Here is an 11,371-nt window from a genome sequence, read left to right as displayed (position 1 = left end):
TGACTAACAACCAGTGGGTAGTTCAAAGGATCCGTTGCCGGCTTCTGACCTCCTCTGGCATTGCACAACATGGGTGCTCTCACATACATGCGGGCAATACACTCATACACATAAAACAAAAATAATAAAATATTGAAGAAAAAAAAAGAAGACAATGGAGAAGAAAAGGAGTTGGAGAGATGCTCAGTGGTCAAGAGCACTGGCTGCTTTTGCAAAGGATCCTGGCTCAGTTCCCAGCACCCACATGTCAGCTAACAACCATCTGTAACTCTAGCTCCAGGGGATCCAACCCCTCTTCTGGCCTCCATGGACATTGCAGGACACAGGTGCAGTTTTACTAAGGCAATGCACTCAAACATAAAATAAATAAATAAATAAATAAATAAATAAATAAATAAATAAATATCTAAAAATTAAAGCTAAAATAAAGAATAAAGAGTGAAAAGGTGCTGAGGAGGTAGGGGTGGTAGGGTGTGGGGAACAGGGATGGGGCAAAGACTGCTTTGGGCAGGGTTGGTTTGCAGTCAGAGGAAGTGTGTGCCGTAGCCCTGCACCGTGTCACAATCTTCCACCCCGCTGAGGGTTTTCTTTTTTTTTTCTTGGTCTTTTTGAGACAGGCTCTCCCTGAAGCCCCAGCTGGCCTTGAACTCAGAGATCCATCTGCCTCTGCCTCTCAAGTGCTGGGACTACAGGCGTGCGCCACCACACCTGGCTTCTCTTTTTTAAAAAATACAGAATCTTGTATAGATCAGGCTAACCTTCATCTCACTATATAGCTAAGGATGATCATCAGTTCCTTTTCCTCTTGCCTCAACCTCCCTAGTGCTGGGATTACAGATGTGGGTCCTGGCATCCTGAGGGTCTCTGAAGCCATTCTGAACCCCCTCCCCTGTTGTGCCTTTTCCACAGCTAGCAGAAGCCCTGGACCTGTTTGAGAGGCAGATGCTGAAGGAGGAGCGCCTGCAGCCCCTTGAGTACAACTACACAGTGCTGATCGGGGGCTGTGGGCGGGTGGGCTACCTGAAGAAGGCCTTCCAGCTCTACAATGATGTGAGTGTGGGCAGGGCTACAGAGCCAAGGCTTTGAAGTGCATGCTGGGTGCAGATCCTGTGTATGCCACTTGCTAACGCATTACTCTGGGTGATGATGTAAACTTTCTGACTTCAGGATCCAGATTGAATTGATCTTGGATTGAATGGGGTGACATAGAGACATGCTTCAGCTTCTGCCTGGGCTGCTTCAAGCCCACATGTCCCCTTTTCCTGCTGCCATGCCCAGTTAATCTACATTCCTTTCCATACACCCCAATAGCATATACACACATGTACCTTGCTTGCATATTCTTGAGACCTACTATTTTATTTTATTTTTGAGCCGGGGTCTCACTATGTAGCGCTGGCTGGCCTCAAACTGGCTATGTAGATCAGGCTGACCTGGAACTCACAGAGATCTGCCTGTTTCCCAAGTGCTGGGATTAAAGGTGTGTGCCACCACACCTGTCTGCTTCCATATTCTTCATGAATCAAGGAGCCTTGCCCAGAACAACTGTAGACTCTACTTAGAGAAAGCACATCTTCTGGAGCTGAGAGCTAAGGGAGTCCTTTATTTCAGCAGAGGCTCTTGAACTCACTATGTAGACCAGGCTGGCCTGAGATCTGCCTGCCTCTGCCTCCTGAGTGCTGGGATTAAAGGCATGCGCCTCCATGCCTGGCCAGTCCTCTCCTTTTTGGCACACTCCACCCTAGCCCTTTTGATCTGTCACCCCAGCAGGTGGGGGACACTGCACTTCTAAGTGACTATCATTATGGGTATAGGAACCACCGTTCTGAATGATGGTCTCATTCTTGCTGTCCCAAGGAGAGCTCACTGGCTTACAACCCCTCACTTGGTGATCACTGATCTCCCTTTCCCAGAAGAAACCCACTCTGTGGTCCTTGCTAGTGAGGATGACCTGGTCAGACCTGAGGATGGGGCCATCACAAGTGCCTAGCGAGAATGGTTTCTTGGCACTTCCAGGGATACAGGCTCCATTTTCAGAGTCCCCCTGGTGGAGTTGGCTTTGGATGCTGGATGTAAGGTGTCATTTGGCTCCTGGGCTAGTTGGATATGGTAATGGAGACCTCTCTTGAGTCTTCTGGGATGACTGATCCCAGAGTCACCTCCAAGTGTTTTCATCTCAATAGATGAAGAAGAGAGACCTGGAGCCCTCAGATGCCACATACACAGCCCTGTTCAACGTCTGTGCTGAGTCCCCCTGGAAGGACTCCGCTCTACAGAGTGCCCTGAAGCTCCGACAGCAACTCCGGGCCAAAAACTTCCAGCTCAACCTGAAAACATACCATGCCCTGTTGAAGGTGGCTGCCAAGTGTGCAGACCTCAAGATGTGCCTTGATGTGTTCAAGGTGGGGACTCCTCCTTTCTGCTCCCATGCCCACCCATGGGGCAGATGTGAGGGTGAGACTGTATCTCTTCACATGGAATGTTCATGAAAGTTGAACATCAAATGACACTTGATGCTGGTATCCACACGTGAATCCTACCATATTCTGCTTTGCGAGGCCTAGGTCAGGCAGCAGTAGGCTGTGGATAGGAGAGCCACAAGATGGTAGTGCTAGGCAAGGAGTCCTTGTGCTGAGTGGAAAGACAGATGTGGGGCTCAAGGAGGAGCTTCTGAGGTGTGAGAAGTAGGAATATCTTCAGGAGGCCTTGCCCAGCCTTGACACTAGAGAGGCTGGTGTGAATTGTATTCACCTGTGCAGTACCACCTGCTTGAAGAATTGTTTCAGATAGCCTAGAAAGTATGTCCTCCCACAGATGAGGAAGCTGAGGCTGGGAAGTTGAGGGTCTTGCCCTCACTCACACCCATAGCTGGCCAGTGGTGGAGTTAAGTCTTGAAGCCAGCTCTGCAATTCCAGATCCTGGAGTCTAGGGGCCCTTGGAGTGGTGTTTGCACAAGTGCTGCGGACCCTGGGAGCAGAGCTGAGGGGAGAGGCCTGGAGACAGTAGAGACACAGTCAGTGCTTGGCTCTGGCTCTGAGCTGGTTGCAGCACCACATTTAGGCACCTAGTCCCTCCAGATGGGAAGGTGTTATCCTGAGCTAGGTAAGATACCTAACCTGGTATCTTATCGTAGGCTCTGAGTGGGGCTGTTTTCTTCCCTTCCCTAGGAAATCATCCACAAGGGCCATGTGGTCACAGAAGAGACCTTCAGTGTCCTGCTCATGGGTTGTATCCAGGACAAGAAGATAGGCTTCCGGCATGCCCTGCAGGTCAGCCCCAAGCACCTTCCTGCCCTCCCTGTGCACCTGCCATGGGTGTAAAACCAAGATCCTGTGTACTTCCTGCTACCCAGTGTTTTTGTTATCTGTATGTGGGCTGGAGAGATGGCTCAGTGGTTAAGAGCACTGGCTGCTCTTGCAAAGGACCTGGATTGGGTTCCCAGCGTCCACACGGCAGCTCACAACTACATGTAATTTCAGTTCCAGAGAATCCAATGCTCTCTTCTCATCTCTGTGCATTGTATGCACATGATGCATTTGCATACATGCACGTGAAGCGCTCATAAAATAAATCAATTTACAGGTTAATTATGTGTATGTGCATTGAGTATAGTGCCCACTGAGGCCAGAAGAGGACATCAGATCCTCTGGACCTGAAATTACATGCAGTTGTGAGCTGCCCAGCTTGGGAGCTAGGAGCCAAATTTGCGTCCTCTGCAAGAGCAGTATGCACTCTTAACCTCTGAGCCATTTCCAACCCATTCTGCTAGATGTTTTTCTATTTGCCATTGTTTGCCCTTCCCAGCAGTCAATGGAGGGCACACTGTTCTCCATTTGTAGATGGCAAGGAGAGGAGGCCTGTAGAGATGTTGCCCAGCTAAGGAAGGCACAGCCAGCCCACACCTCTCCTGCTCTGCTGTGTGCCACTCAGACACTGCAGTACACTCACTGGGGTGCATGTTCCCACCCCACAGCCCGCCTCTGTACTTGGCACCTCTATAGGTGCAACTGGGAATTTACACTTAGTCCTAATGTCATACACACACTCTCATCCCACCTCAGATTCCCAGATGTCATCTTCGTTATGTGGGGAGTGGATGCTGTCATTATGTCATACCTGCTTCTGTTGCTTGCCCTTTGAGCTCTGCAACCTAAAGTGTGAGCCACAGCTTAGTGCAGCCCTATCCAGACCTGCCCTGGGTCTAGAAGCTTCCTGGCCACTTTTCACAGTGACAGCCTAGGACCACATGGTTGTGTTCTTTCTCCAGAGACCCTGGGAGCCATGGCATTACAGTCAAAACACAGCCCAGATGCAATTTCTCCCACTCTTTGCCTATGCATAGTCTCGTTAGTAACCTATTAATACTAATGGGCCTTTTGGCATTGCATATTTCCTGAACTGCTTCTTTAAGGCAATGTCAGCCTCCTTTTGCAGGTGAGGGAACGGAGGCTCACGGAGATTAGTAGCTTACCTAAGGTCCCATAGACACTAAGGTTGGGGAGATGGCTTAGCAGGTGAAAGCAATTGCTATATAATCATGAGAACCTGAGTTTAAATCCCAGAACCCATGTAAAAATTTGGACATGGCTCTGAATGCCTGTAACCCTATCCCCGTGAGTCTTTTCTTTGATGACACAGGTTATCAGATACTGCTCCAGTCCCAAGTTAAACATAGGCTCCCACCCATATCCAGACCCAGGTATAATTGGAGCTGTGTTTGTTCATCATACTCTGAATATACTGAATATGGAAACTAGAAGGTGGAGGCACACAGGGCTTACAACTTGTGAGGGGTGCAGTGCTTTGCAGCAGCCTGCCTTATCATAGTACTGCACTCTGCTGGCTTCCTCTCTGGCTCCATCTTGCCATGTACTGCCCTTGCAAAGACACTTGAATGTCTAAGACTCGACCCAACAGAACCTGGGTCTGGGAATGCAGCAGGCACTTATGCTACTGAATCCTAAATGAGTCTAGAAGTGATGGAGAGATGGCTCAGAGGTTAAGAGCCCTGGCTGCTCATGCAGGGGGACCAAGTTTGATTCTCATCATACATGTCAGTTAGACCACAGTCTAACTTCAGGTCCAAGAGATCTGATACCATCTTCTGGTCTCTGGGCACCTGCACACAGATACACATATACAGACACATGCATGCACACATGCACGCACCCATACATTTAAAAAGAAAAAAATCCTTTTACGTCTGGTGTGGTGGCCCATGCCATTAATCCCAGCACTTGGGAGACAGAGGCAGGTGAATCTCTATGAGTTCAAGGCCAACCTTGTCTACATAGTGAGTTCCAGGCCAGCTGGGGCTACAGGGGGACCCTGTCTCAAAACAAAAGTAAAAGTAAAAATTAAAAAAAAGATGATCCTAGAATCTTTTAGAAGCTAGCCTGCCTGGCTGTCCTTCCCTTAGGAAAACATGGGTTGATGATCTGGTGAAGGAGTAGGTAGATGGGACCATGAGAAAAATTGGGATGAGGCTTGCTGGTTCTTCTGAGGCCTCCTAGAAAGTTTCAAAATTCTAAAATTCTGACAGCTCTTGTTTTTTGTCCTAGTGTTAGGTTAGATCAAACATGTTCTAGATTTTTCTCATGCTTAATTTTTTTTTTTTTTTTTTTGGTCTTTTTGAGATGGTATCTCCATAGCCCCAGCTGGCCTGGAACTCACTATGTAGACCAGACTGGCCTTGAACTCATAAAGATCTGCCAGCCTCTGCCTCCTGAGTGCTGGGATTAAAGGCGTGTGCCACCATGCCTGGTACTCATTGATCATTAATTGATTATATGTCTGTGGGCACTCATACTACAGCATGTATGTGGAGGTCAGGGGATAACTTGCTAGAGTTGGTTCTCTCTTTCCACCAGGTAGGTTCCAGGAATTGAACTCAAGTAGTCTAGCTTTGTGGCAAGTGCTGTTACCCACTCAGCCATCTCACTGGCCCCCTTTTTATATTTATTGTTAAATTTTATATATTTATATATTATGTGCATGATTGTTTTGCCTGCATGTAAGTGCGTCACATATGTGCAGTGCCTATGGAGGCCAGAAGTGGCTGTCGGACCCATCGGAACTGAAGTTACAGACAGTTGTTAGTCACCACGTAAGTGGTAGACACCAAATTTGGGTCCTCTTCAAGAGCAGCCAATGCTTTTAACCACTGAGCCATCTCTCCAGCCCTCCCCACTTTTTAAAATGATGTTTCGTTACATTGCCCAAGCTAATCTTGATCTCTTGGTCTCTGTGACTTTCCTACCTCAGTCTCCTGCTCATGAGTGTTGGGGTTTAGGACTATAAGCCGGCATCACTGTGCCTCATTATTTTTGTGTATCTATGCCAGGGATTGAACCCAGGGCCTTTGCGTATGTGAGGCAAGTATCCTACACCTGAGTCATATTCCCATCAGCTTTGTCCCCTCTTTTTGTGGTGCAGGTCCTCACACATGCTGGTCAGCATCTCTGCCTGCCGTGTTCCTCTGCCAGCTTTCTCAGGCTTTTGAGTTTGCTGGTCTGGCAGCCAGACTCACAGTTCCCATCTCTCCTTCACCCAGTAGGAGGCAGGAACACTGAGCCATTGTTCTTTCTCTGACAGGTGTGGAGGCAGATGCTGAGTCTGGGTCTCAAACCAAGCCTCCACAGCTACAACCTGCTGCTGGCAGCAGTTCGAGACTGTGGCCTGGGGGACCTGGAGGTGGCTTCTAGGATGCTCCTGAGGCCCCAGGAAGAGACCATCCTGCTCCAGCCACCAGCAGGCAGGCATCGGGCAGGGAGGAAAGGCCAGGCCAAGGCAGGTGATGGCATGTCAGCCAGACTGCATGTGGAGACCCTGGAGAGGCAACTGTTTCTGGAAACTTCTCAGGCATTTGAAGGGTCTCTAAAGCCTTGCAAGGCTGGGGTACCTAGTAGGACCCAGCCTGTGGTAGAAACCAAGGCAGAGTCGGATCCCACAGCTGCCCTTGCCCCACTGACCCTGAAGCCATCTGCCTTGGAAAGGAAGGTCAACCTCCTGAGTCTAGGGGCTCTCTCTTCCACTGTGGTTTCCTTTGGGACAGTGGCCACCCCTGCTGATAGGCTGGCCTTGGTTGGGGGTCTGGATGGTTTCTTGGACAAGATGACAGAACATGGGCTCCAGCCAGACATCAGAACTCTCACTCTGCTGGCTGAGGTGGTAGAGCCTGGGAGCCTGGCAGAGTCTTCTCTGCTGACCATTCTGGACAAGCACCAGGTAGAGGCTGACGTGACATTCTTCAACACGCTGATAAGGAAGAAGAGCAAGCTGGGTGACCTGGAGGGGGCAAAGGTAAGGGCTTTTCTGTTGAGCACCCTCCTCCCCTTCTCTCTCTCTGACCCTCAGCTTATAGAACATGGTGTCTGGAGCTCTGTTCTAGGCCTGGCCTTGGATAGAATGGGAATTGAGTTGCAAATGAGCCAGATGCACCTCAGCCTTGCCCCCACACCCCAGAATGTGTGTGTGTGTGTGTGTGTGAAAAGGGCATTGGAGAAGGGACATGCTAGGGTGCTGGGTCCTGAGACCAAATATGTCATTACATGGATGAAGGGAACAGAAGATGGGCAGGTGCTTCAAGAACAAGGCTTTGGGGTTGTTCAGCTAGAGCTATGAGGGCCTGGGGATGTAGCTCAGCTGGTGGGGCCTTGCCTAGCACACAGGAGGCCCTGGGTTCCATCCCAAGTACAGTATAAACCAGGCATGGTTGTGCACATCTGCAGTCTCAGCACTCTGACTGGAGGCTGGAGGCTCAGCAGTGCAAGGTCACCCTTGGCTACACTGAGAATTCCAGGCCAGCCTGATCTATTTGACACCCTGTGCCCTGGCTACCCCCACACCTCCTCCCCCCTCCAAAAAAAAGAACCACAATGAGTTACCTTGGGATGGCTCTAGTGACACCTTGAGTATCCTTACTCTCTCCTCACCTGTTCCTGACACTGCACTTGTCCTGTGCTGGGGTCCATTCACTTCTTTCCTCATCCGACCAGGAGACATTGCCTCTGTGTGGCTTCCCATTTCACAGAGGTGATAGCAGGACTCTGGACAGGTTTGTGTCTTTGTTTATACAACCAGTTTTTTTTTTTTTTTTTTTTTTTTTTTTGTTGGGGTGGGGGGGTGTTTTTTTTTTTGTTTTTTTTTTTTTTTTTTTTTTTTTTGTGTGTGTGTGTGTGTGTGTGTGTATGACTTGTTATGCCAGAAGCACTGCCCTGGGCACCTATGAGGGTCAAAGGTGACAGACATGGCAGAGCATACCTTCATCTTGACAAGCTAAATGTGGCAGAGCCCTTCCTCAGGGCCCAGCCAGGCTGAGGAGGCACCCTCATCCTCACACTAGTCCTGGAGCTCCCTCAGCCAGCACTTACGCATTGGTCAGCGCTGCCTCCTGCTGTGTTCCGGGAGCTCCTGGTGCTTGGCCCAGTGCAGGGCTGAGCAGCTGAGGAGCCTAAGACGGAGGCTAAGGAGGGGTGTTAGATATGAAGGACATCTGTGGAGAAGGGGCATGGGACCGTGAGTGTTGAGCTCAGATGGGGGTGCAATATGGTTAGAAGAGGTATCCAAGAGGCCTCTGAGCAGAGTTGGGTCACTGGATCTCCAGCATCCAGACAAGGGATTCACCAGGACACCGGATCAGGACTTGTAAGTCACAAACTACAGTGACATGTCTGTCCTACAGGTGCTGTTGCCCATTCTAGCAAAGAAGGGATTGATCCCCAACCTGAGGACTTTCTGTAACCTGGCCATTGGGTGCCACAGGCCCCGGGATGGTATGCAGCTGCTTGAAGACATGAAGGTGAGGGGTCCAGGCCCATGCAGGATGCCCACGGTGCTCAGGAGCACCCAGGAAGAAAGCTCTGGGGAAAATGGGCCCAAAAGGATCAACCCAGGACAAAGCAGGGCTGAGGGAACATGAAGGAGGCCAAGTGGGCTGATGTGGAGTGGCCTTCTGTCCCCTCTAGGAATAAGCCAACTTGTACAACACTGTGGGACCCAGCACAGAGATCAGAGGGTGTTCCTCTCTTGAAGGTGATTGTGGGGTCCAGTGGAGGAGTGAGACTGACCCTGGGCCCCAACACCCTGGACAGATGGAGAGATGGGCCAGAGCTCTGAGAGACAAAGCGCAGTTTCTGCAGCTCTGACCAGCTCTTGATGTGCATCCTGCTGCCCCCCACTGAGTCTTTACTAAGTGGATTTCATCCAACCCTGCAGTGGGTACTCTTGGACCTAGTTGTGTTCTCACATCGTGTCACCCAACTAATGCTGGATGTTCTAGGCTGACCGTCAGTGTCTGGTGATGACATTGTGACCTCATTCCTGTGGAGCCAGGAGTGAGGAGGTACCTCCTGCCTCATTTTCTGCCCGTCAGTTGATTTGCAGGCAGCAGAGTCTTCCCAGGTTCTTCAGGGCTGAGGGGGTTGACATACGTGCTTTCCTTCTGGAGGGGGTTGGGCAGCCAGTTCTTGTCCCTGGTGCCCAGTCTGTGGACCAGACCTGTCTGACAGGGCAACTTCCTAAGCTGGACCTGGAACAGTGGGTAGCTCTGTCTTAACAACTGCTGTAATACTACTGTGATGTCTGTGATGTTCTAGAAATCCCAGATGACCCCTAATACCCACATCTATAGTACCCTCATCAACACGGCCCTCAAGAAGCTGGACTATGCCTATCTCATTGACATCTTGAAGGACATGAGGCAGAATAGAGTCCCAGTGAATGAAGTGGTCATCCGTCAGCTGGAGTTTGCCGCTGAGTACCCACCCACCTTTGACCGGGTATGTGCACCAAGCTTTACAGTGCTCAACATCTCCTTGGCTACTGCTGTCTCTGAAGCTGGCCTTCAGGGCTTGGCATTCACTCCATTGCTGAAAAATTGTCCAGTAGCTTTCCTTAGGAGAAACCCCACAGCTCTGAATCATAGCCAGCAAGTCCTTGTCCACAGGGCTCATTTTACTTCAGGCTAGTTTGTGTTTGTCAGTCCCACAGGCCTCTTTCCAAATATTTTGTGTTCTTTTGTGTCTTGGATAAACCCTCCTATGCTCCGTCTCCTCCTGTAGGTCTCTTAAGCAGTCTTTCTGTTGTTTCTGTTTTTTTTTTTTTTTTTTTTTGAGCTAGGATCTCCTGGTCTAGTCCTGGATGGCCTGGAACTCATATGTAGACCAGGCTGGCCTCAAACTCGAAGATCCTCCTATCTCTGCCTCCCAAGTACTGGGATTAAAGGTGTCCACCACCATGCCTTCTTTCTTTTTTAGTTATGTGTATGTGTGTGGGTCTGTCCACATGTAAATACAGATGCCCATGGAGTCCAAAAGGCATTTGATCCCTAGGACCTGGAGTTACAGGCAGCTGTGAGCTGCCCAACATGGATGTTGGAACTGAACTCAGGTCCTCTGGAAGAGCAGGGTGTGTGGTTAACTGCTGAGCCATCTTTCTAAAATTTTAATTAACTGTAGCTCTAGCTGGCCTAGAACTTGCTATGTAGACTAGGCTGGCCTCCATTTCACAGAAGTCTGCCTGCCTGAGTGCTAGAATTAAAGGTGTTCACCCCCATGCCCAGCTTGACCCACTAAATCTTGACTTAGTCCACAGCAGTGAATCTTATATTCCCCTGTCCACTGTTGTCTTGAGGGAATAGCTGGGGCCAGCTTCGCAAGGTGTGAGCCAGCTGGTGATTTGCAGTTAGTTAGCTATAGGTGACGTAGTTTCTGACTGGCAGAGAATACTTGCGAGCCCCATGCTTTTCTTGGTGTATTACATAGTCATTCTACAAAGTAAGGAGCTTCATTATGAACTTGTTCCAGTGTATCATGTACCTTGACCATAATCCTGTACTTTTCTAACCACAGTATAAAGGGAAGAACACCTACATGGAGAAGATTGATGGCTTCCGAGCTTACTACAAGCAGTGGCTGAAAGTGATGCCAGCAGAAGAGGCCCCCCACCCCTGGGAGCAGTTCCGGACCAAACCGAAGGAGGACCAAGACAACCCTGGGGATGCTGGTGTAGATGGAGGCCTTGGGGGCAGGTGATGGACCACACTGCTAGGACAAGTGTCCAGTCTCCACAGCAGTATGGAGCCTAGGAGTCCCCTCCATGTTAATGAGTGACTGTGCCAGCGTCCTTTCCAGGGTAGGCGCCGCAGCATTTTGCAGGCATGGATATAGGGCAAACACTGGGCCTAGAATAGGTCAAGTCACCTTCATACACACAATGTCAGGTCCCCTTTGCCTGCAAGGGCATCCCTACCGCTGGTGAGAAAAGTGTACTTGTTCGTGGCCACACAGCATGTATGAAGTGGAGCCAGGGCTGCTCAGGACCTGGACCCTCCCCTGGGTTCTACAACCTGCTCCTCTGAAAGAATAACCAC

At 49.9% G+C, this 11,371-nt stretch overlaps 1 protein-coding gene across 2 annotated transcripts in view; it reads left to right on the top strand.

Moving 5' to 3' along the window:
• Ptcd1 (pentatricopeptide repeat domain 1) overlaps positions 1-11,313 on the top strand; it is a 16,424-nt gene extending 5,111 nt beyond the window's left edge. For both annotated transcript variants that reach the window (XM_008824046.3, XM_008824047.3), the window contains exons 3-9: positions 910-1,050; positions 2,184-2,402; positions 3,168-3,269; positions 6,595-7,302; positions 8,684-8,800; positions 9,597-9,779; positions 10,851-11,313. In XM_008824046.3, coding sequence (XP_008822268.1) covers positions 910-1,050; positions 2,184-2,402; positions 3,168-3,269; positions 6,595-7,302; positions 8,684-8,800; positions 9,597-9,779; positions 10,851-11,033 — 1,653 coding nt within the window. In that variant the 3' untranslated portion in view covers positions 11,034-11,313. The remainder of the gene's footprint in view (positions 1-909; positions 1,051-2,183; positions 2,403-3,167; positions 3,270-6,594; positions 7,303-8,683; positions 8,801-9,596; positions 9,780-10,850) is intronic.
• Positions 11,314-11,371: the final 58 nt, after the last annotated feature.

Source organism: Nannospalax galili, unplaced genomic scaffold, assembly GCF_000622305.1.
Source record: "Nannospalax galili isolate Female #2095 unplaced genomic scaffold, S.galili_v1.0 scaffold809, whole genome shotgun sequence".
Taxonomy (NCBI): domain Eukaryota; kingdom Metazoa; phylum Chordata; class Mammalia; order Rodentia; family Spalacidae; genus Nannospalax; species Nannospalax galili.
The sequence above is the reverse complement of the archived record's forward strand: the minus strand, read 5'-3'. Positions and strand labels throughout refer to the sequence as shown.